The following is a 24,674-nucleotide window of genomic DNA, read 5'->3' as shown; positions in this document are numbered from 1 at the left end:
GTGAGGAGAGAAAATGAAGAGGTTGTCTTTTAACTAGAGTGAGCTAATTATTGACCTTTTAGCGTAGACTTAACGATATTTACTTCATTAAGCACACAATAGGTGAGAGCATTCATTGCAAGAGTTACCATTGTAAATCGAAAAAACTTGGGAGAACCATTAATAAAAGACAAATAATAAGAAGTACCATTGATAAATTCATGATTTTTTTAAGGATATTTTGATAGTTGAATATAGAATTTTTCTTAAAATAGTAAAATACTTGCTTTCAAATGAAACAAGACCGAATTTAAAGAATAAACTTTTTAGTCAAATTGTATTCTAATAGACCAAACTTGCATAGCCAAAATTTTCCCACAAAAGACTCACAAATTACCCATTAGATCATCCATACGTGTGCATTGGGCACACATAATCAATTTATTATCCATACTCACTAATTAACCCAATAATAAACCATATTTCTATCTTTTCTACCTTTTTTCAGAAAAAAAAAAAAACCCCAATAAACCATACTCTTGCTTATTTTTCTCCTTTTTCTGAAAAACTCTATAAAAAATAAAACCTTAATAATTATATTTATTTCTCTCTTAAATTAACCACCCCCAAACGTATATTTTTTTCTTGACTTGATTATCTCTCTCTCTCTCTCTCTCTCTCTCACAAATCATTCCTTTTCATCTTTCTCTCTCCTTTCAAAACCCAAATCAACCCTATCGTCGTTTCTCTGTCCGTAAAATTTCCCTTCTATAATTCCTTTCTCTTAATTGTCTCATCGGCGATTCCTGTTTCCGACGATTCTTTTAGATTCCCATTTGTTTTTCTATTTCAGGAAAAAATTAGTTCTCGATTTCTCGAAATACATAAAAATTACGAGAAATAATTTTTTGAAAGTTTTAGTAATACTAATCCCTCTTTGTTGTTTTCAAAATTTTGGTTTTTTGGGACATTTTTTCCGTTGCGATTTTCCGAGTAATAGACGAGCGAACGATTGCTAATCTGAGCAAAATTTCTATCTCTTCCCACAGTGATTATATTCCGTTAAATTTGGCGGTGATTTTACAGGTATGACTGATTTGATTAGTGCGGAGTGAATTGTGTTTGTAGTATTGGATTGATTTAGGGCTTTTTCGTTGGGGAATTAGAAAATAGATTTGATTTTAGGGTTTTTTCTTTTTAAGTGTTTTGATTGAAGTGTTGAGTGGCTGATCCATTGATGGATTATATTGATTTGTTTGTTGTACTAACTCGGGGTTTAATTGATTGTATTGATAATTAGGGTATGTTTGTGATTGATTGGACGTTGAATTTGAGTTTTATTGGTGGAGTGATGATGTTGTGGTTGTATATAAATCATCTGGAAGTTTGATTGAGCTACTGAAGTGTTATTGTTTTTGTTTTTTGTTGTTTATGCTTGTTGCTTGACTTGCTGTCAACGTGTATTTCATTCTTTGAATTTAGTTTAGTTCTCAAATTCAATCCTAGGGGGCAAAATGATAAGACTATACAAAGTCACCTCTTTTCTTAATTGTAGTCGCTGCATTTCGCCTGGTAAGTGACTTTCATTTCTTATTGTGTTTTATTCTGTTGATCGACTTTCTCTGATTGGCTTATAGTATTTTGAATGCAATTTTGTGATGAGAATTTGATTGTAAGTGGGGTGTATATGACTATATGTTATGACAGTAGAAATCATCTCAGGCTCATATTGTGCGAAATTCTGTGGGCGTTTTGTATGCTCATGTTACCTGATTGTTACTGACTTTGTAAATTTATGCATGGGACTTTTAATTTTTATGTTCCTATCTTTTTGTGTGCATGTTTAGGAAGGATTTTACTGTTTTATTTGACTGTTTGTGCTGTTTTATCCTAGGGTTTGTCTATATTTTCGGGGTTGAGTTGGTAGCTGACTTTTTAGAGTACAAGAGAAAGTTCCATGGTAGAAGATGGCATTTGTTAGGGATTATTCAAGTGAGACAGTCACACATAGAGCCATGGAAGATAAAAATACAAGCCACACTGTGAATAGAGTACGTAACTCAATAGATATAGACTTGAATTCTAGTGAAAATGATTTTGAAATGAAGATTGATGGAGACTATCAAAGTGATGGTGAACCGGATACCAGTAGATTACCGAATGAGGTCGCTATTAATGGTGATACTGATATGGGGCCATCAACTTCTCATACATATGAGAGAAGAAGTGGGGGTCTGACTGCTAAATGGGGGGCTAGTTTCTGGAAAGGCAGTCAGACTATAGTTTCCCATGATGTTTCGGATTCTGGACATGAATCTAGAAGTGGTTCTGAGTATAGAAATGATGAAGGGTCTGAAGGTAATTCTTTTGGTGGGGAGGACCATATAGAATTAGAAGGCTACGATGGGCAGAAAGAAACAGAAAAGGTTCCCGTAGATGAGATGTTGTCTGATGAGTATTATGAGCAAGACGGCGATGATCAGAATGATGCATTGCAGCATAGAGGTTCGAATCGTGCTACTATGAATCAACAATCACAATCGAGGATCACATTGCCAACTATCTCAACTTCACGAAATCGGAGAAAACGCTATGATGATGAAGATTATGCTGAGGCGGAAGATGATGAAGATGAAGCAGATGGTAAGTTGTCTGCTTTCCATATTTGGGTTTTGTTATGATTAAACTCTAGGGAAAACTGTGAACATATGTTGGCTATGTGATGAATTACGTAGTTTGTTTTTTTATCTGTCTTCTCTTTGGAAGTATAGGGTTGAACTCAATACCTGAGAACTATGCATTTCTTTGGTGTTGAAAATTTTCTTGCACAATGCTTGCAGAAGATGATCCTGATGATGCAGATTTTGATCCTGATTATGGGGCTACTGGTGGGCATTCACGGAATAAGGTTGTGTCTATGTGTGTTAAGAGATGGTGGCTTTTCATCCATCTTTGTGCTACATTATACAGTTTTATATGTGGACATTTTTTAAATTTCTATTTAAATGAATTCAGGATGATGATTGGCAAATTGAGGATTCAGATGAAGATGTGGTAAGCGAAGGAGAGCTTGATATATCGGATGATGATGATTCATACTATAGGAAGAAGCCGAGGGGTGGTCAGCGAGGCAAAAGTATAAGGAACACTAAGGCTAGTAAGGGTCATAAATCTATCCCTGCTCCTGCTCGAAAAAGAAAAGGTCTAATATCAGATGATGAAATTTCTGCTGATGATTCTGAGGCTGATAGTGATGAGGATTTTAGGACAAGGAGAAGTGCACATCTTCGTAGAAATAACAATTTGGCACGAAAGAATGAGACTCGCACATCAAGCAGGTCCATTCGCAAGGTTTCATACGCTGAAAGTGAGGAAAGTGAAGAAATTGATGAAGGGAAAAATAAGAAGTCTCAAAAGGTTTGTTATGCTCATATTTATCCTTGTAAGTTTGCATGGCTGAATAAATAGTATTATGCTAGTTTGATTTTCTCCCCCTGTTTTTTTGGTAAAACTTAACTTTTCATGAGTTGTACGAGCTGAATTGACGTGTAATGATCATACATCTCCCACAATAGGTCCCACTATATAATATTTCTCTGTAGTCATACCTATTCAAATCTCATTAAGTATTGGTGAATTATATATATAGTTTTAGTATGCCTTTTTGTTTTTTAGAATACTATTTTATTTCATGGGACCCTGTACCTAGTAACTAATAAATTATCTTTTTTAATTCTTTTATGTTCATGAAGGGCAGCAATGTGTTGTAAAAGAGGTTCTATATTAAAATAATTGGATTTTCTTTGTTGATATCTGATACTTGAATTCTCTGTAAATTAAGATTATTGAAGTTCTCTTGATGTAAATTTGGTAATTTTTGGATGATCTCTCACAATGATTTCTTTTGTTCCATGTAGTTGACCCCGCATCTTCGGGATTAAGTTTTTAGCTTTTTTTTTTGGTGTGAAGATTTCATAAACTTGCATTTTATATTGTGTCAGTATCATTTATACTTGCAGGAAGATATTGAAGAAGAGGATGCAGATGCAATTGAGAGGGTTTTGTGGCATCAGCCAAAGGGAATGGCTGAGGAAGCTGCAATGGCCAATAAATCTACTCAACCGGTATTGTTAAGCCATTTGTTCGATACTGAACCAGATTGGAACGAAATGGAGTTTTTAATTAAATGGAAAGGCCAATCTCACCTACACTGTCAGTGGAAACCATTAGTAGAGTTGCAAAATGTGAGTATGCAATTTATTATTTTGCCTTCTAAAATTTTTACTTTTGTGCTGTCTTTTTAGATTTTATATTTGGTTATGCTGATTGTTTACTTAAGCTCACTATAGTGGCTTGGGTGGCCTTTTTTTCATTTTCCAATGTTGATTATCTCTCTCTTTTTCTTCTGTACAGCTCAGTGGTTTTAAGAAAGTTATGAACTACATGAAAAAGGTTGCGGAAGATGTAAGGTTTCGAAGGTCCGTTTCCCGTGAAGAGGTGAGTTTCATTTGGCCATCTTTTTTGTTTCAAGAATGCTTTAACCTAGCTCCTCCAACTGTATTGGCTGGTTACCTGTGCCTATTTTGTTGGTGGAACTTATTTCTGGAATTAGGGGCTATACAATTTAATTAGGGATAACAGTCTGCACAATGTTATTCACACTTAGTTCTTTCTGTATCGGCTCTAGCAACAGAGTTTTCTAGAACACTAGAGGTGTTAAATGTGTTTTCTGGATGTGAGGGTAACATTCAAATGCGAGACCCTTTTGTTGTGCCTGCCAACAAGTTTACAAAGAATACCTCAAGCTTTTGATTTGCACATATTTTTGGTCCTAATGAGGATTTTGATACTGTTAATGAAAGTGTTTTAGAGCTCTTTTGTTTGACACGAGAAGTGAATTCTCGTGGGATTTTCTAATTTCTTAGTAGTTACTTCCTTTGTCAAATTTCCTATGTAGCAACTAGCAAGTTATCTTGTTTGATTGCACGCAAGAATTTTCAATTGACACATGAAATCAGAGTTACCAATGTGATTAAATTTCTATACATAATAGGAATTTCTAATTCCTATGCTTGCTAAAAACTGTCAATCAAACAACTCTTATATTTAGCCATTTCCATGAAATTAAAATTCCAATGGAATTATGAGGCAACCAAACGATCCTCATAGAAGCTTGGTGTAGGACTTCATCTAAGATCAAATACTTATGTAGCGTGTTTCTTTGTGAATTTGGTTCATAGTTCAGTATGAAATTGTATTTTCAGATTAGCATTTTTTCTTTAGGATAATTGGTGCTTGTTGGTTTTTTGCTAGTCGCAAGTCATGTTTACACATTTGATTTTGCAACCTTGCAATAATAGTTGCTTCTATTTGCTTCAAACTTGTAAATGTCTTTCCAATGACTCTTCTAGTGTCTCCTTTTTTTCCCTTTGTAATTCATGTGTATAGTTGTAGGATTACACTTCAAAAGGTCGGTGAGACTTCATAACAATCATCCTCATGCGGTAGTAAAATTAGAATATGAGTAAATTGCTTGTTTCTGACATACTTGTGCCTTTTACTTGGTAGATCGAAGTACATGATGTGAGCAAGGAGATGGATTTGGATCTTTTTAAACAAAATTGTCTGGTATGCATTGGCCTTAAACTTGCTTTCTTTCTGGTGCTTCTTGTTTCACACAATTTTCTTTACATTTATTTGGTATATTTATGGTTTAAATAATTTGCAATTGTGAAAACATGTTTGTAAATTGCATTGTAGGTAGAGAGAATAATTGCTGATAGGATTAACAAAGATAGCTCAGGTGAGGTAACACCTGAGTATCTCGTGAAGTGGCAAGGATTATCTTATGCTGAAGCTACTTGGTGAGAGTTTTCATTATTTTAATTAGTCCAAGCTTGAAAGTATTTTGGCCTTCTTTTTGTTGTGCGTGCTACTATGCTTGTTATGAGACCTATGAGAAGCAACCTTTATATATATATATATATATATATATATATATATATATATGTATACGGGGTCAAGTTCAATGAGAACCAAGCTTATATGAGAACTGTGAGAACCAATCTACCTGATAAAAATGTGTTACTTTTTTACAGAAAAGGTATTACTTTTGGACAAAAAAATGTTACTTCGTTTTAAAAAAAGCTGGTACTTTTTAGCAAAAAAGTGTTACTTTCAGAAAGAAAAAAAAAAGTTTTTTAAAAATTAAACATAATACAAAGTAACACGTTTTTTCCGAAAATTAACACTTTTTTATTAAAAAGTAACACTTTTTGTGAGTTTTTTTTCAGAATTTTTTTCTTAAAGTATCATTTTTTTTTTTTAAAAATAACTCTTTTTTGTCGTAAAGTAACACATTTTTAATAAAAAAGTAACAGTTTTTTGTCAGGCAGTTTGTTTCTCACAATTCTCATATAAAGATGGTTCTCACTAGAACTTCTTCATATATATATATATATATATATATATATATATATTCTTTTTTTGGCTTGTGAGAGTAAGGATTAGATGATGTGCATCTTGATCCCCCTAGACAAGACTTGAGTAGAACGTAGAAAGTTGTTTTTTGCTTCTTTACATACAATTGCTGGCTATACAATTTTTTTTTTGTGTCAATGGTTGTAAGACCTGTGAGCTCCCAATTCTTTTTGCTAAATGGATTTGACTGTAATTGACATGTCACTATATAAATACAAATTCGTTATATTTCAGGGAAAAAGATGTGGATATTGCATTTGCTCAGGATGCAATTGATGAATACAAGGTAATAACTAAACTTGTGAGCTTGATGTTGAATATCCTTTCTTCTTATCTTTTAATATGAATTCACTTTTTTTATGGGTTTAAATGCTTCTAATCCTTGCCCTAAAATTTACCTTGGAATTAATGTATAGTGTATTTAATACTTGTGCTCTTCAAGGATTCATGTGTGATAATCAAGAAGTCCAAAGTTTATTATATTGTTGAACACTCTTAGCATTATGCTGGAATTGACATCATGCTCCTTTTGAAATAGATTACTCATGTGATTGATTGCCTTTTCCTCAGTGTAACAATTGTTTCTTTTTTTTGGGAGGTGGGGGTGGAGTTTGGATCCTACTAAGCACAAATTTATTTGAGAAACTGCTGTTTTTTGGATACTAAGAGCTTATAAAAGTTTCTTGCATCCTTATAAAAAACATAGTTCCAATGTTTTTTTTATAAAATGTTCTTTATAATGTTCTCATTTGATTGCTAGAACTTAGTTCCTATGTTTTTTTATGGAGGAGTTTCAACTTGTAAAATATTTAGAAGTTGTTAAAAGAATTTAACTTTTTTCGACTTTGTTTTTGAAGTGGGCTTTGGGCCTTGGGGGATAATTGTTTAACTCCTATAACAACAATTCCAAAGTCGTAATCAAAATATATGAGGATTGAGGTCGACTATATGAACCAAAACAAATCAACGTGAGATATCTTGCTAAAATGTGACCCTTCATTAGACCCTCTCTAGTATCTAACACTATGTTTGAAAGAATTTAACAGATGTTCCACCTACTATGCACGTAGATTCTGCTCCATCTATTTCTATGTTTCGACTTCTGTTGTATGCTTAAAATCTACAGATTTAATTGTACATGTTTTTTTGGTCTTTACTCCTATATTCCAATTTCCAAGTTATCTTTAGCCTTTCTTTTCTAAGATCCCTGCTATTTCAACTTCCCTCTTCTCAGATTGGTCTAATATCAATTGATTTTTACACGTGACCAGGCCAATATTTGTGGAGGATCGCATATACGATTCTCTCCACTCTTCATTTTCCTCCATTAGTTGTGATGCTTTGTAGTTCCTGTTCATATTTACTTATTCTTTTGTTTTTGATGATGGGGTTGTTTACATGTCATATCGTTTGCATTACTAAAATCACAATAGCATTCTAGCTTAAGTTCCCTTGTGTATCATTTGTGAATTTATGTGTGCTCATTTTGACACGTTTTTTTTGATTTGTTGTTTTTAACAGGTTCGGGAGGCTATAATAGCAGTGCCTGGAAAAACTGTTGATGTGCAGCGTAAGAAAATAAAAGGTATGCCAACTTTATTGAGTGGTTTTAGTCTTGTTTAATGTGGTTGGTTCATTTTGTTACAACCTTAATTTTGCTTTGCATGAACTTCTATGTCGATTTTTTGGAAACAGATTTTTTTTTGTCTTGATCTGTGTTATTATGTTTTGCAGTTGTTTTGCATTAGCTGTAATTTGTTGTCTGTTGATGCCTCATTTTTCTGTTCATTCTCCAAATTTTTTTGTACTTATAAATTTCTTGCTGTATAGGAAGCTTGCGGAAGCTAGATGAGCAGCCTGAGTGGCTGATGGGAGGGAAACTACGTGATTATCAACTTGAAGGCTTAAATTTCCTTGTTAACAGGTATAAGTATTGTGTTTTTAATGTGGTTCTGTCACCTATGTATGGTTCTTAATGAAACTTTTTTATACTTTGATTTTTCTAATTTCTTGATGTGATGTCTGAACTTGCTTGTCACTCTACTGCTTCTGTTATTTCATGTTAAAATGGGTTATGTAGGTCATCTGAGCTTCATGCATATGGTTAAGATTCATTTTTTTCTGACCATGTTGGGGAAAGAGTTTCAAAAAGCATCGTGCACATTGAGGCGTAAAGCACAGAAGGCGCGAGCTTTTTTAGGCGAGGCACACTGTTACGCTAAAAAGACCAATTACATAATTACTTTATACTTCATGATAATAGAAACAAGCTTGAAAACATTAATTATCATTACGCTAAACACTACTGTTAGCCCAAACCGTTATAATGAGAATATGAAGAATGCCTAAAGTTAATTTTGTCTTTATCTGCTTTTCTGTTCTTTTTTTTTTTTGTGGAAGCAACAATTTCTTAAACTTCATATTTAATTGTATTTGGGTTTTGAGTTTTATTTTTCACGCCTCTTGTATTGGGCTTTGACTCGCATATCAGAAGCGATTTAAGGATTTCTTGTTTGTGGGTCTTAAGGCTTGGAGGGGCATGAGGTTTTCATTTTATGTCTTTTTTAAAATAGTTTTTGAATGTATGACAATTTATTTAATATCATTTTATGCTTGCTTTTCCAGCTCTTGAATGCTGTCATATCCAATCTCTATTTTCTGTTTGTTACTCCTCTGTCCCACTCATTTTCCATCGTTTCGGAATATGATGTAAGAGCTTTTCACCTAAATGATGCAAAATGAGCGGGATAAAGGAGTATAATCTTTGTTCATAAAAGATTATTATTGAAACTGCATTTTTGCCTCTTGCACATGTAATAATAGCTGCTATTTCATGTTAACAGTTGGAGAACTGACACTAACGTCATCCTAGCTGATGAAATGGGTCTTGGTAAAACTGTTCAATCTGTTTCTATGCTAGGTTTTTTACAGGTAGAATTTTTTGTTATTTGGTATTAAAAAATTTAGTATACTGGCTTCCTTTTTTCCTTTTAAATCTATAATTTGATGTTATTCCCTTCTGCAGAATGCCCAACAGATCAACGGTCCATTCCTTGTCGTTGTACCCTTGTCTACGTTGTCTAATTGGGCAAAGGAATTCAGAAAATGGCTTCCAAATATGAATGTAATTGTGTATGTCGGAACTCGTGCGAGCAGAGAGGTGATCATCACATTATCCTTTTTTAGAAATATTTTCTAGCTATTTTCATTTGTTTTGGCTCAAATCCTATTAAATTTGTCTTTCTGTTAATATGCTAGGAGTATATGGATATTTTTGTCTCATGAATACATTTCATGAGTGAGTTCTGATATTTCTCATTGTCCTATGTCTCTGCAATATGGCTTTCTCTGTGCATTGTGCCTTCTTTGGTTGCTGCTTCTTGCGTTCTTGTTTAAGTGTTGCTCCCTTTCTCCTCCACGATTTGCTCCATTTGACCAAAATGTGAGTTGTTTTGGGTCAAATGCTGTGAACATTTAGGTACATGCTGTTGCTTACAATTCCTCCATTAATTTCTTTGCAGCCCCTTAAAACATCAAATGGTTGTTGGCCCAGTCTGTATTGTTAAAAATTACAATTCAAGTTGCATCTTTGAAATTAATTTCCTTCTCGCATAGCTTGAATTCCTGTTTGTAGATTATACAGTTTTTGAATGTAGACCCTTGATCTAACATGTGTGGCCTGTAGATTGTTTTCATTATTCTTTGAGGTGTTTTTGTTAATCTTATGTAATAAATTGAATATATTTGTTATTTTATGCTTGATATATGTTATTTGCACGCTTCCTATTAAGCACTTCTGGAACACTCTTATGCATTTTTAATTTTCCATGGCCCTTTTCATCTGTCTGAAGTTGAGTACAACTATGAATGTTCATCGCTATAGCTGGGATTTTTGTTCTATGATTGTGAAATGCTCTGTATTATGATTTTTAGGTTTGCCAGCAGTATGAGTTTTACAATGAGAAAAACACAGGCCGGCTGATTAAGTTTGACGCGTTGTTGACAACATATGAAGTTATTCTGAAGGATAAGATTGTGCTTTCTAAGATCAAGTGGAGCTACCTTATGGTTGATGAAGCTCATAGGTTGAAGAATTGTGAAGCCTCATTATATACTACTCTCTTGGTACCCTTCTATAAAATTTTATGTATTTATGTTGAGTGTGTGTGTGTGTGTGTTGAATAACTTGCTTACAAAGTGGTCATTTTATGTTTTGGCAGGAATTCAGCACCAAGAACAAGTTGCTCATTACTGGCACTCCGTTACAAAATAGCGTGGAGGAGCTATGGTTAGTATATAATGAAGTAGTTGTGCTCTAGTCATTTTGCTATAGTTTCATTGTTTTAATGGAAAAGTATACTTTGTTATTAAACAATACCAACTCTTTGCAGTTTCTGTAAGAACTGCAGAGGCCTCTGAATGGACCCCCTTTTGATGTTAACCTAAATTGCATTCTTACCCAGTTAGATTCTTTCTCTATTATGAGTCATCCTGATTGTCCACTTTAGCTGGTTGTTTGAGTATGCATCTTTTCATGTGTTGTTAGTTTGCCTTACTATTGCTCTCTTTATTGCTCCCCTACCTTATCTTTTCTCACGTACTCATTTTTATACCCTTGAGAAGCAAATTTCTCTCCCTGGGGAGGACAGGAGGAATATTGCTCAACTTAAGTGCTTGCACCTACCTTTGATCTTCCTCTTTTTCTGTGCCTAGCTACGTGCCATTATTCCTTGGAAGAGTAAATTTTCATAATGGACCCAGCTCATGTGGACAAAGGAGTATGGTTTCCTTAAGCGCTAGCAGCATCTACATCAAGCACTTTGGAAAAGTAAAGAGTCTCATGACACAGAGTTCATTATTTAGTGTACTTAAAAGATGTTTTGTTCCTCTTACAGGTCACATGTTCTATTACATTCAGTTTGCTTCATAGCTTCTTTGTATGATCTAGACTGAAATTATCCTATGACAACTCCTCGTTCTGACAGTGCCTGCGTAGATGTATTTTGAAAGCTCGAATAAGTTTCTTTTTTTCTAATTTTAGGTAAAATCTTACAATTAAATAAGTCTTGAAGAGCAACTTACGATAGACAGCTTGTTTAAAACTCATTTGTATAAGGTATGAATATGAAGTTGGGAAAGGAGCAAAGGACAAGGAAAGAAAGAAAGAAAGGAAGGGGAGGGTACGGGAGGGAAGCATTGAGCAGATAAGAAAAACTACTGTATAGTTTGGATGACAGGAAAACGATGGAAAGGAGAGAGGACTTGTTTAAAATATATATCCTGGGTAAAGATTAGGGAGGAGTTACTTCTTCAGCCAAGGACTTGCTGCGGTTGCGAAGTTTGTATTGACTTATATCTGCCTACTCATGTTTGAGTGATATATTGATTATGTTTTTATGGTAGGCGATTAATGTTACAATTGATAATCATATGTTATGATAGTTTTTGTTGGTATTCTAATTGTTGCTGATCATATTATGTTTTTTTGTTCCTTCAATGTTTTCCATTGCCATTGTCGATTTATACGGTTATTTTTGCTTTATGCATAACTACTGTTAACTATATATTTCACTTGTCCCTCACATCTTCCCTGAGAACGGCAAACTTGCTGTAGTCTTTTTGTTAATATGGTAATGCCTCTGAATGCAATACCTCTCATATTATGTGTTTTTGTTCCTTCAAGGTTTTCCATTGTTGTCGTTGATTTATACAATTATTTTTGCTTTATGCATAACTACTATTAACTATTTTACACTTGTCCCTCACATCTTCCCTAAATATTTTAAAATTGCTAGTCTTTTTTGTTAATGCGAAACGCCTTGTAATACAATACCTCTCAGATTCTAGTTAGTGACGTGTTCTCTTTTGTATCTATAACCCTTGCTCCCTCTGCATTGTAGGGCTTTACTTCACTTCTTGGATTCTGATAAGTTTCGAAATAAGGACATTTTTGTTCAGAACTACAAAAATCTTAGCTCGTTCAATGAAATTGAGGTAAGTTAACCTGTTGGTTTTTTTTGCCCTGTAATTAATGATTTTAGATTTTTCAAAAAATTGATTGTAGATTTATTTTGATCCTTTAACTCCTTAACTTGGTTTGTTTTAATCTCCTGTAGCTTGCAAACCTTCATCAGGAGTTGAGGCCTCACATCCTTAGGAGAGTTATCAAAGATGTGGAGAAATCTTTGCCACCTAAAATTGAACGAATTCTCCGGGTTGAAATGTCCCCACTGCAGAAACAGTTAGCTTTTAACTCTAAGTGGCCGTGTGTCATTTATTGATCCGTCTAATTTTGTTCCGTTTTAACTTTTGTGTGCCTTGCCTTTTAGGTATTATAAGTGGATTCTGGAACGCAACTTTCACGACTTGAACAAAGGTGTTAGGGGAAATCAGGTTAGTCATAAAAATTGTGTAGCAGAGTTTACGTACGTGTTGTTTTTTTGTGTAAGCAGACATCTTTTTGTGCCAGGTTACTATTGGAATGCTAAAGTCTTGGCTTGTTTGCATGCTTTGACTGAACTCTAAATGTGCAGGTTTCACTGCTGAATATTGTGGTGGAGCTGAAAAAGTGTTGCAACCATCCATTTTTATTTGAAAGTGCTGACCATGGATATGGCGGGGAAACAAATGATGGAAGTAAACTTGAACGAATTATTCTTAGTAGTGGAAAGCTAGTAATTCTTGACAAACTACTTGTGAGATTACATGAAACAAAACATCGTGTTCTTATTTTCTCTCAGGTTTTTTCTTTTATCCTTCATTGAGCTGTCTTCTTTTACTTGATGTCTTTCGCACTATGAGAGTTTTACTGTAATATTGTTTATGAAAATTGTAAGTATTGTTTGTATGGGGTGTTTTACAAATGGCCGTTGGTTGGCTTTTTTAGTTGGCTTTTTTTGACATGTTGGAGATGTTGGTTGCTGGCATTTTTGACTTGCTGGAAATGTTGGTTCTTGGTTTATAAGCTAGTTGGAAGATATGTTTGGTAAATTAGATATTAGAGAAAAATAGGGTCAATAAGCCTAAAGGCAATAAAAAAATTTAACCTAACTACCCTTTTTGTTTATTGGCTTAAGAAACTTTTCAGCTAGCTGAGAAGTCATTTACTAGATATTTTTTTTGGCTTTTTGACCCACCAACAAGCTCTAAGCAAACAAAGATGCTAATTAAAAAGCCATTTACTAGACACACCTATGTCTTAGCAGCACCAATATTGGGAACTGTAGGCTAGTAGGCGTCAAATCTATTGAGATCATATCCTGTATGTGCAATGTTTATGGTGTTTGTTATTTATTTGACCTTCTTTACTGTGCATCTTTTGCGAGCAATGTCATCATTGTCAACTAGGAAGCTGGGTGTTTTATTCTCAAGTATAAACTATGTGCCATGTCCATTTGTCACATCATTCACTAGTTTCCTTGCGATCTGAGAATTGTAAAAACTATTTTTGATCAGTTTTGCGCGAATCGCGAACATATTTGTGCTGGTGAATAGTAATGAAGTTTGTTATCATCTTAGTTTTAAAAGGCGTGAAGTGCTCTAATGCACCAAGGATCCCCAACATCTAGGACAGGTGAACGTGCTATCGTGCTAGCCTTTAAATGTAAGCGCCTGAAAATCCACAATAAAAAACCTTAAAATACCCAAGATGAAACCAAAGGAGGAGAAATAAAGAAAAAACAAAACATACGTGATGGGTGTATGAAATAGCTCTGAGAGAATGAGATAAATATTGTTTTAAACTACTCTCCCTATCCTTTCATATATAAGGCATTTGACAAAGAACTATGTATAGCGTGGACCAGATATTAATTTTTTTAAAATGCTTGCAGATGGTTAGAATGTTAGACATATTGGCAGAGTATTTATCTCTGAGAGGTTTCCAGTTTCAAAGACTTGATGGTAGTACAAAGGCTGAGTTACGGCACCAGGCTATGGAGCACTTTAATGCCCCAGGAAGTGATGATTTCTGCTTCCTTCTTTCCACTCGGGCTGGTGGGCTGGGTATAAACCTGGCAACTGCGGACACAGTTATTATTTTTGATTCTGATTGGAACCCTCAGAATGATTTGCAGGTAGGTTTCTAGAAAATTTAGCTTTAAAAAAGCATTTTTGTAATTTTGGTCTTAATTTATTTTTTCACTTTGTAGCTTAAACCCTTTATAAGCCTGCAACTCAACATAAGGGGGGCTTGGGATAGACCTCTTAATTTTTTGTTCTGATTCAAAACTAACCTGGAACTGTAAATAAGGGCTCATAACCCAAAATTTTTGACCTGTGACTTTTTATTTATACTGTGTCAATTTTTAGTTGTACATCATAACTTTTGAGTCGGGACAACCATTTTTTGTGTTTTGGTTCACTATGTCCCCGAAGCCTTAAATAGTGTATATTGGTCCACTATTAGAAGTAATTTTATTAATTGTATACATTTTTTAAAAATATTGAAGATAAATAAAAATTAAAACCAATGACTTGATTGGTTGCACCGAACCTGGTCAAACTAGAGCAATCCTTGCCGAAAACGCCCGGACACAAAAATGTATCCGCCGTTTTTGGAGCAAAGAATAATTGATGTTCATTTGTCAAACAAATGTTTTCCATGGCTTCATTTTGATACGGGTGTAATGATTTTGGATTTTCTGTCATTGACTTGCACTTGTTATTTTTGGTGTACTTCTCATAATGTTTGTCTTTATTGCGGGTAGGCAATGAGTAGAGCTCACAGGATTGGACAACAAGAAGTTGTTAATATCTATCGTTTTGTAACAAGTAAAAGTGTTGAAGAAGATATACTTGAAAGAGCAAAGAAAAAGATGGTAAAATGATTAATTTTATTTGTTGTACGACGAAGACATATTTTCTATTTCGGTTTTAACTTTGCTGTATCCTGGTTTTAGGTTCTTGATCATCTTGTGATCCAGAAGCTAAATGCAGAGGGTAGACTGGAGAAGAAAGAGTCTAAGAAGGGAGTCACCTTTGACAAAGTAAGATGGAGCACCTTCTCACAATTTTGCTTGTTATGTTTTTACCTGAGTGTTTTATCTTTTGGTTTAATTTTTATGTGTTTAGTTCTTTACAATACTTCTTGGGGATATGTGTGAGAGACTGTTTAATTTGATGTTTCTGGCACTTCAGAATGAACTTTCAGCAATTTTGAGGTTTGGAGCTGAGGAATTATTCAAGGAAGACAAAAATGAGGAGGAAAGCAAAAAGAGACTTTTGAGTATGGACATAGATGAAATTCTTGAGAGGGCAGAGAAGGTTGAGGACAAAGAAGCGGAAGAGGAGCAAGCAAATGAACTTCTCAGTCAGTTTAAGGTATGATTATATACGACATGCCTTTTAAAGATCTTGTTTGTGGTGGTTGTGCTTTGAATTTTGATGCATATTCAGACCTGGAACTTACAAAATTATATGATGAATTTCGGTTTTGAAAGATGAACTAGTAAGAGATATGGATTTCAAACGATATGCGTTTTTGACAATTGTAATCAATAATCACACAGAAAGATCTGAAACTTCTGATTGTAATTTCCTTCACCAGCAAGCATATATAGAATGTACATGTAGTTAAGGGAAGGCGAAAATCTACGTTTGTTTTGTAATTAGCCAATCAATGCTCGCCATTATGATGAGAGAAAAACTACCTTTTTCCCACTTTGATTGTAAATAAAACCATGACAACACATTGTAAAGGCTAGTAATATAATTTATTTTGTGATGTTTTTTCCCCTCAACATTGTATTGGTATTTTCCAATTTGTTTACCAAGTATTTTGGAAAACATGTGTAGGTTGCAAACTTCTGCAATGCCGAAGATGATGCAAGTTTCTGGAGTCGTTGGATCAAGCCAGATGCTGTTGGGCAAGCAGAGGTTTGAATCATTTGCAGTGTATTAATATTGTAAGATGCATACCTTCCAACTGCTTGTTTTTATTATCTGTAATGAATTGGATATGTGCAGGAAGCATTAGCTCCTCGCGGAGCAAGATATACTAAAAGCTATGTGGAACCTGTGCAACCTGATGGAAGCAACAAAAGAAAAAAGAAAGAGTCTCTGTCGTCTATGAGAACAAATTCAAAACGCCGTAGAGGAGAATCTTCTCATCTGGTTCCAATGATTGATGGTGCCTCGGCTCAAGTAAGAGATTGGTCGTACGGGAATCTGCCAAAGAGAGATGCAACTCGTTTTGCAAAAGCTGTAAGATTTTTCTAACATTCCCTTCCATCCTGGATCATATATGTATATATACTTGCTGTCTTACCTGGACATTGCACCGCTACTAACATTGTCTTGAAATTGACTAATCTGTTACCAAGTTTAATTAAATTTACGTGACAGAAACATTAATATGAGTAACACAATATTAGACAATAATGCCAAAGCATCAATCTCAACACTATGAATAACTTTATATAATCTATGATAAATTACTTGTTAATGTTTACCTAAGCTATGATACCATGACAAAACGTTTTAGGATGACATACCTGTGTCAACATGGGTTTTGAATCTGGAACGTATCCGGTTTGGCGTACTTTACACGTCTACGTCACCGGTAATGACAAGAAAAGATAGAAGAGAAGAAAGAGATTATGCGTTGGTTCATTGTCCCGATGGTTGATTTAGAGTTTTGCTTCTTTTTTTTTTCTCTTGATTGAAGTAATAGGGATATGCCTGTTCAATAGTTAATTTTTCTCCCCATCCTCTCTCTTCTCATGTGCCTCCTTTATTTCCTGTACTTTTTTTTTACCGGCCTTTGTGTTGAATGATTGTGTATTAACTGGTGGGGTTATTTGTGAGGATTTCAGCTATAGACCCGCCCAATAATAACAAATGGGCATTTCATTCTCACTAACTTATGATTGTTTTATATTTGTATACTTATTTGGTTATAAAATGCTGAAGAAGTTCATATATATATATATAATTTGGATCATGTGAAAATCAATTAAAGTGGTGAAAACTGAAAATAAACTTACAAACAAGCATAAAAGGTATATGGTACGGGTGACAATTTTGTAAATAATTGAACATTTTATGAAATGGTACATACATTACTTAAAAGGTGTACATTTTAGAGTGAAATTTATGTAAATAACATGAACTTTTTCCTTCACAAATGTATGTACACCCTTTAAGACAATATGCATACCTTTTGCCGCAACATGTATATATCAGTCTGATTTTCAGTTATTACCATTTTAGTTGTTTTCATCTGATCCTGCCATATATGTACATGTTTTGGATCATGTGAAAACAACTTAATGTCGTGAAAACTGGAAACTAATTTCATGCTATACTTATTTACTAAAGCAGTGTGCATTTTTCTTAGCTACTGTAATCTTTATGTGATTTTAATAAAAAATTTTAAAATGTTGAGGGGAAAACACCACACTTTTTAGCCGAATATGTACACCTTTTAACTTAATGTGTACACCTTGAAATTGGTTTTTTAGTTTTCATTACTTAAAAGTTGTTTTCACCTGATGATCCAATAAAAAGTGGTTAAATAAGAAGGATAAGGAACATATTAAAACCTCAATTTCAATAAGATAATAGAAAAAATCTGAGGCCAATATGAATAAAAAAATCATAAATTGTTAGGGTCACTATGTTATATAAAAATGTATTTTTGAGAAATATTCATAATGTATAACATAATAACTTTTTTTATACATAATGACATCAACATATCTTTTAAATTAGTGTGCTTGCTTTTGTGTTCCAGTCCGTGTCCAATTCTCAGACATTGAGAGACCCCATGTTCAAAATTTGTAAGCATTGTTGTGTCAGATACTGGACACATCCAAATCAATGACTAGGTAACATAATGATATGAAAAAACATAAACCTTAATCCAAATTGATTGATTGCCATATGTAAATGATCTTTCAGAATTACTTGCTTTGGACCACTATCTCAGGTTCACCATACATCAATTTCTGTAATTAGTTGGTGTTCAGAATATAGGCTAGTAATTTGTAGCTGGGTCTTGTTTTGGTTTTCATTTCTCAATGAATTCGATGGTATAAGCATTAAATATTTCACCATGTAGACCGTTTGGGGTTGCAATGTTGTGAAGTGTTTGCGAATTGAATTTTTGCCTCCCTGGTTGGAGCTTTAGATTTGTTGAACCAACAAGGTCACGTATGAAGCTATTCATCATTATCTAAATATTAGATTGTGCTTTAGGAAGGGGGAGGAAAGAGACGGCGAAAAGTTTTTCTACAATTTCTTTTTATTGCATTGAATATGTATGTATTTGTTTTCTGGCTGAGATAAGCTATGTGTTCTGATGGTTTAGGTTATGAAGTATGGCAATGCAAGTCAAATAAATTTAATTGCTGCTGAGGTTGGGGGTGTAGTTGAGGCTGCTCCTGTAGAAGCTCAGATTGAACTTTTTGATGTTCTAATTGATGGATGTCAGGAGGCAGTGAAAGGAGAAATTACAGATTCAAAGGTGCATTTTGATAGTATAGGCTTGAATTTTGTGTTTCATATTGAATGGCTCAAGGCTGTTGTAGAGATTGCTCAAGTTTTCTATTCTCTTCTGCAGGGACCTCTGTTGGACTTCTTTGGTGTTTCTGTTAAGGCTAATGATATGTTAAGTCGTGTTGAGGAGCTTCAGCACTTAGCCAAGCGGATCAATCGCCATGTAGATCCCGTTTCACAGTTTCGAGTGCTAAAGTACTTGAAGCCGGCCAATTGGTCTAAAGGGTGTGGATGGAACCCAAGTAAGCGGTCTTATTTTTTTCCTGTTGTTGACTTTTTGCTGTTTGCTTATACTTCATATGGTGCGATTATCTGATGTGCTGTATGCTGCTTGTTAGTTGATGATGCTAGATTGCTATTGGGCGTGCACTATCATGGATTTGGCAATTGGGAAAAGATTCGGTTGGATGAAAGACTTGGGTTGACAAAGAAGATTGCTCCAGCTGAGCTTCAAACACATGAAACCTTCCTTCCACGTGCTCCGAATCTGAAGGATCGTGCTTCTGCACTCCTTGAATTGGTATATGGACTTTTATTCTTAAGAGATTGCTTAAGCTCATGTCTCTGTCTATTTTGTTTGATGACTTAAGCACTGTTGCTGATGTGATGTGTTTTTCTTCTCATGGATAAAAAGAAGTATCCCTAATCAACCTCTTTGCGTGGATGAACATAATGCTAGCTCTAAATCTATATATTGCATCCTACAATTTTTGTTCATTCGTTGCGTAGAGTCTGCCTTTTTTCACACCTTTTTCTCTTTCAGGAAATTGCTGCTGTTTCTGGAAAAAAGTCGAATTCTAAGGGGCGCAATAAATCTTCAAAGAACATGCAGAATAGTCCTCAATTAGCCAAACCTCGTGGCAGAGGCAGAGGCAGGCCAAATTCTCCCAAACTTCCGAATCATGTAGAGAAAACAAGGTCCCATAGATCCCAGAAAATCGAACCTTTAGTTAAAGAGGAAGGTGAAATGTCGGACAATGAAGAAGTGTATGAGCAATTCAAGGAAGTAAAATGGATGGAATGGTGTGAAGATGTCATGATTGATGAAGTGAGGACGTTGAAGCGTCTTCAGAAATTGCAGACTACCAGCGCCAACCTTCCAAAGGAGAAGGTTAATCCGTCACCTTGGCAATTTTCACTAATTTGACTAGGTCGAAGCTCACTCTTGCTGTTCTTTTTCCCTAACATTGCTCCCCTCTTTGCTCAGGTACTCTCAAAGATTCGCAAGTATTTGCAGCTTCTTGGCCGGAGAATTGACCAAATAGTTGCTGATAATGGGCATGAACGACATAAACAAGATCGTAAGCTCAATTTCTCTGATTAGTGTCCACTTGGCTAGTTGGCTTCTTTTCAACTTAAAATACCTAGGTTTTGGGAGGGGATGTTGTTTGAAACTTCTTTTCAGCTCGCTTAGTGCCTTATTGCCTCTGTATTTGTTCAAGACTTGACTGCTAAATTCAATTTGACATATAGTTGTGAGTCTTTTGACTGTTCTGATTGAAGTTTTGGCAAATTTTCAGGGATGATGATGCGATTATGGAAATATGTTTCGACATTTTCTAATTTGACGGGGGAGAGATTGTGCCAAATTTATTCCAAGCTTAAGCAGGAACAGGAAGAGGAAGCTGGAGTGGGTCCCTCCCACATCAATGGCCATAGTTCTTTTCAACGTCAGTCTGCAAGACTGAAGGGAATTAAGGATAACACACGTTACACAGCTGAGCCAGTTCTTAAAGTCCACGATCCCATGAAGTCAGAGGCATGGAAACGGAGGAGAGCTGAGACGGATGCTTTTTTAGAGGCTCAAGCCCCCTTCCAGGGACCTATGAGCAATGGTCCAAGATTGCCTGCACCTAATTCCTTGGGAATACTGGGTGCTGCACCGGTGGACAGCAGACAATATACTAACAAGATGCGTGGTTTTCAACAGAGGCAAGGTTTCTCTTCAGGAATCAGGTAGTTGTTTGATGCTTGAGGGTGTGTGGATGAATCCTGTTTATGTAGGACAAAGCCAGATGGCTTCTCCACCTGATGGGTCCTTGCCCTTTCCTGTCGCAGTGGTTGATACCTTGAAATTCTTTTGGCCTGTGGGGTAAAATAAAATCTTATCTGTTGAGTTATGGCCAATGCGAAGCCTTGGCATGGCAGATTCAAGAGTCTTGGTGAGCTCCAGTAGCTGAGAAATACAAATGTCTACACTTCTAACATAAGTGGTGGCAAGTGAATCGTGAAAGAAACATTCGGCCCCTGCAGATATGTGCTTTGTTCTCTAGAACATAGCGGCCAACAATTTGTTTACAAAAGTATAGCTTAGGGTTAGAGAATAGATATGTAGAGGAGTTCCTTAACTTTAGTCTTTTTAGTTCAGCCATACGGGGCTATATTGTACTTACTACAACTTCAGAAATGTACATTCCGCACTTTTGTAATCAAATTTTGATCATTGCAAGCAGTGTGCAATCACTTTTTGATTTTTTTATTAAGTTTGCGTCTTCATTTATATATAACTAGGACTGATCGTGCTTCTTTTGCTTTGCACTTCGCTATTTATTTTCTCAAGTTTCTTCTCGCCCCCTCTTTTCTTTCAGATAAAGGATGGGTTGATATTTATCTTTGTTTTGTTTACTTACATCATCTGTATTCCTTTCCATTTGTTACAGTTCTATCTCATATGATGAAGTTTTTCCATGGTGATGTGACTTGACTGCACCCAGAAGCAGCATCATATGCATGAGGTACTAATTTTTTCATGGCATGCAATTTTCATTTGCTTCCTTATTTACATTTGTTTTTGTTTTGTTGAATGCAACTTGTTGAATTTTGGATTTTGGAGTTCTGATAGAGTTCCTTGGGAATGATTCTTTTATTGAAGCATGAAGCTTAGAGAGTAACTGGACCTCGAATAATTCTGTGAAATCTTCCATTTCTGCTGCCAATATTAGGGTTAGTTCATGTTAAGTATGATTCTTTGTTCTTTTGAGTTCTTATTGAGTATGATTCTTCTGGTTCTTTTTGATGGTGTTCTTCTGTTTACTTGTGCTAATAATTAACCCAGATAGATGCTCGACATTCCTAAAATTGCCGTTTATATCTGTTGGGAGCTGACTGCTGAGTATTTTTAACAACTTTAAAAAGATTTTAGTAGTGAAGATTGATTCCACTATGGTACATGATCCTGGCACATGATCCAACTGAGAGAAGACCCGATTCTCGTAGTTTTTTGTTGTGAAGATTGATTCCACCATGGTTTTGCATTAGTTAGTGATTATAGAATCACAAGGGATAGTTCAAACAAGGGGCAAACCAGGGGCTTTAAACAGTAGTATTAATCTCATTGATTTTTTTTTTTAAATTGTACTAATTTAAGTGACAATAGGATTCAGTGATTTTGGCGTCTTTTTCCATATAATTACATGTGATTTGATACTGTCTTGGAAGTGTTTGTAATGGCTCTTTCATGTATTGCTGGTGAAAGCTCAGACTTGTACATATTTGATAGATCATCCCTTTTTCCCATTTCTAAGGGGAACTACAGTAATGCTTTAAATTGACACACGTCTCGACTCTTTAATGATAACCCCACTTAGAGGTGTAATATCGGGTTTATTTTCACAGGAAAAACGCTAGAATTCTCATGTTTATATCAATGTTCTTTCGTCCCTTGAATTTGCTACATTGTGGTTAAAAATCTCACGAAAAAATCGGCAAATGAATAGGGACTGAGGAGTAATGTCGAATTGGCTTTATTGCCGGTTTTTGAGATGGATATTGTCATCCCTCCTATTGTTGTCCTATATTGTTGTCCTAATAGGTCCAAAACAATGCAGAAGGAGCAAAGTATTTGGAAGGATAGACATCATAGGAATGCAAAATAGATGGCTAAATTAGTTGTGTGGCCTGGGCTATCTGTGAAAGATGTGGTTTGATTGATCATTATCCTTTTATCTTTTACTTGCCTTTCTCAGCCCCAAAAAATATCATGATTTGATTTCCTATTGAAATTATGGCTTTTTTATCTTTCATGTAACAACTGCCTTGATGTGTATGGCTATATTTGCTAATACAATATCTACTTCCTTCACTCGTGTTTAATAATTGTAATTAGAGCTGTTCATTCGGGGCATCATGTTAATTTCAGGTTAGGTATTTCAGGTCGGTTTAAAATCGCGTTTTATGTTCACATTGAATATTACATCATTTTAAATTTATCTTAAAGTCAGGTCAAATCAAATTCGTTTTAAGATCGGGTAAATATGATGTGTCATCGGATCTTTTGAACACTTCTACTTGCAAAGCAACATTGAGATAAATTTCTATTCCCTCCGTTTTACGGTCTTGGTTATATTTGGTATCTTGCATGATAATTTATAAATGTAATGATAAATCTTTATTTTATGTTTTATAAAAATTGAAGTTAGAAATTAGAGATTAACTTTAGAATGAGGTTTATTAATTTTTGATTTTGTTAATTTAGTAATCATTGAAACATTTATATGATTATAATCTCTTATCAGATGGACCAATGAAATTCTTTTTCTTGACCAATTAGATTAACTTCTCATAAAAGAAAAGATTGTTATGTAACCAATATTGTGAACTGTGAAACGGAAGGAGTAGTAATGCACGGTTAAGTATTTTTGTTTTGGTCAAGGCAATGAGCAGTAATATATATCTCATATTGAATCTCTATACTCACTGTAATCTCATTGCAGTCTATTTTAATACTAATATGCATGAATTTAAGAAATTATTGGAGACCACTTAAAAAATAACCTATTCATATGTGTATTGAACATTTGATGGTAAAAGTAATAGGGATCACTTAAAAAGGTAAATAGTCACTGCAAATAGTCATAAAAATATTGTAAAAAAAAAATGTTAGAGAACTCTAAAAATAAAAATGTGAAGGTGTTAGCAAGTGGGATGTAGAAAATGTGAATTTTTTTTTTTATACAAGCTACTAAAGCAATGGCCAATTCATCTCAAGTATAGATGAATTGTGGTATTAATTATATACTATGATAGTCATCAACAATATTTTCACACAAAGCAAGGATTAAGATAGCGAATAAACTATACTTGTTTTCTTTTAAAGAGAGGGAAAAAAGAAATATGCACAATTAATTAATCTGTAAACAATGAAAACCCTACAAAGAGAGATAAATAACATCAAAATCGTAGGGAAAAAAGTCTACCGATTACAACCAAAGATGAATTGGTATTAATTGTATAATATCATACATCACTATAAAAGGAAAAAGTTATGACTTATGAGATCAACGCTATTTTCTTTTACATAATATGAAATTTATTTTGAAGTCAAATCAAAGTAAAATTCAGTTAAACTTATAAGGTCAGACAAATAATAAGTCGTTAAATCTATTTCAATCACCTTTAGCCAAAACCCACAATCTTAACATCAATCTCCTAGAAACACAATCAATGAGAATCATAAAGAGCTTATCAAGTCTATTATAATCAATAATTTAAAGATTAAAGCTTTGTAATTCGAATAATAAAATGAAACAAAGTAACTATTGAGTCTTGTTTAAGTTGAAAGCTTTTTTAAAAGATCATAGATTTAATTATACTTTTTTCAAATTACTTACCACATAATCAAATAAAATAATAAAATAAAAAACAAAATAAGTATTCCACGATTCAAATTATTTTCTATAAAATATAGAAATACATCAATTAAACTTCAAAACTTAACA

At 34.4% G+C, this 24,674-nt stretch overlaps 1 protein-coding gene across 3 annotated transcripts; it reads left to right on the top strand.

The window, feature by feature from the left end:
* Positions 1–608: 608 nt before the first annotated feature.
* On the top strand, positions 609–23,206 carry LOC130797205 (protein CHROMATIN REMODELING 5). Of its 3 annotated transcripts, XR_009038800.1 has the most exons (32): positions 609–1,065; positions 1,874–2,622; positions 2,820–2,887; positions 2,995–3,396; positions 3,999–4,223; positions 4,393–4,476; positions 5,548–5,607; positions 5,740–5,843; positions 6,694–6,745; positions 7,981–8,044; positions 8,290–8,383; positions 9,303–9,390; positions 9,485–9,619; positions 10,393–10,584; positions 10,680–10,747; positions 12,360–12,453; positions 12,576–12,700; positions 12,789–12,852; positions 12,993–13,199; positions 14,292–14,534; positions 15,168–15,278; positions 15,360–15,446; positions 15,598–15,780; positions 16,255–16,335; positions 16,426–16,662; positions 18,770–18,925; positions 19,022–19,199; positions 19,296–19,477; positions 19,721–20,068; positions 20,165–20,258; positions 20,478–21,692; positions 21,830–23,201. XR_009038800.1 is itself a non-coding variant. In XM_057659699.1 (31 exons), the coding sequence occupies exons 2-31, from the start codon at positions 1,947–1,949 to the stop codon at positions 20,915–20,917; spliced, it is 5,142 nt and encodes a 1,713-aa protein (XP_057515682.1). In that variant the 5' UTR covers positions 609–1,065; positions 1,874–1,946; the 3' UTR covers positions 20,918–23,203. The 3 variants fall into 3 exon arrangements, 2 of the variants coding, with proteins under 2 accessions (XP_057515682.1, XP_057515683.1); XM_057659699.1 differs by having other exon boundaries at positions 20,478–23,203; XM_057659700.1 differs by having other exon boundaries at positions 631–1,065; positions 2,823–2,887; positions 20,478–23,206.
* Positions 23,207–24,674: the final 1,468 nt, after the last annotated feature.

This window comes from Amaranthus tricolor, chromosome 12 (genome assembly GCF_026212465.1).
Source record: "Amaranthus tricolor cultivar Red isolate AtriRed21 chromosome 12, ASM2621246v1, whole genome shotgun sequence".
NCBI lineage: Eukaryota > Viridiplantae > Streptophyta > Magnoliopsida > Caryophyllales > Amaranthaceae > Amaranthus > Amaranthus tricolor.
The sequence above is the reverse complement of the archived record's forward strand: the minus strand, read 5'-3'. Positions and strand labels throughout refer to the sequence as shown.

Bases quoted from the DNA above. Each gene is read 5' to 3' on its own strand.
- LOC130797205 (XM_057659699.1), top strand. From the start codon at position 1,947: ATGGCATTTGTTAGGGATTATTCAAGTGAGACAGTCACACATAGAGCC. The intron at 5,844-6,693 runs GTGAGAGTTTTC...GTTATATTTCAG, and splicing joins TCTTATGCTGAAGCTACTTG to GGAAAAAGATGTGGATATTG. The intron at 9,391-9,484 runs GTAGAATTTTTT...TCCCTTCTGCAG, and splicing joins CTATGCTAGGTTTTTTACAG to AATGCCCAACAGATCAACGG.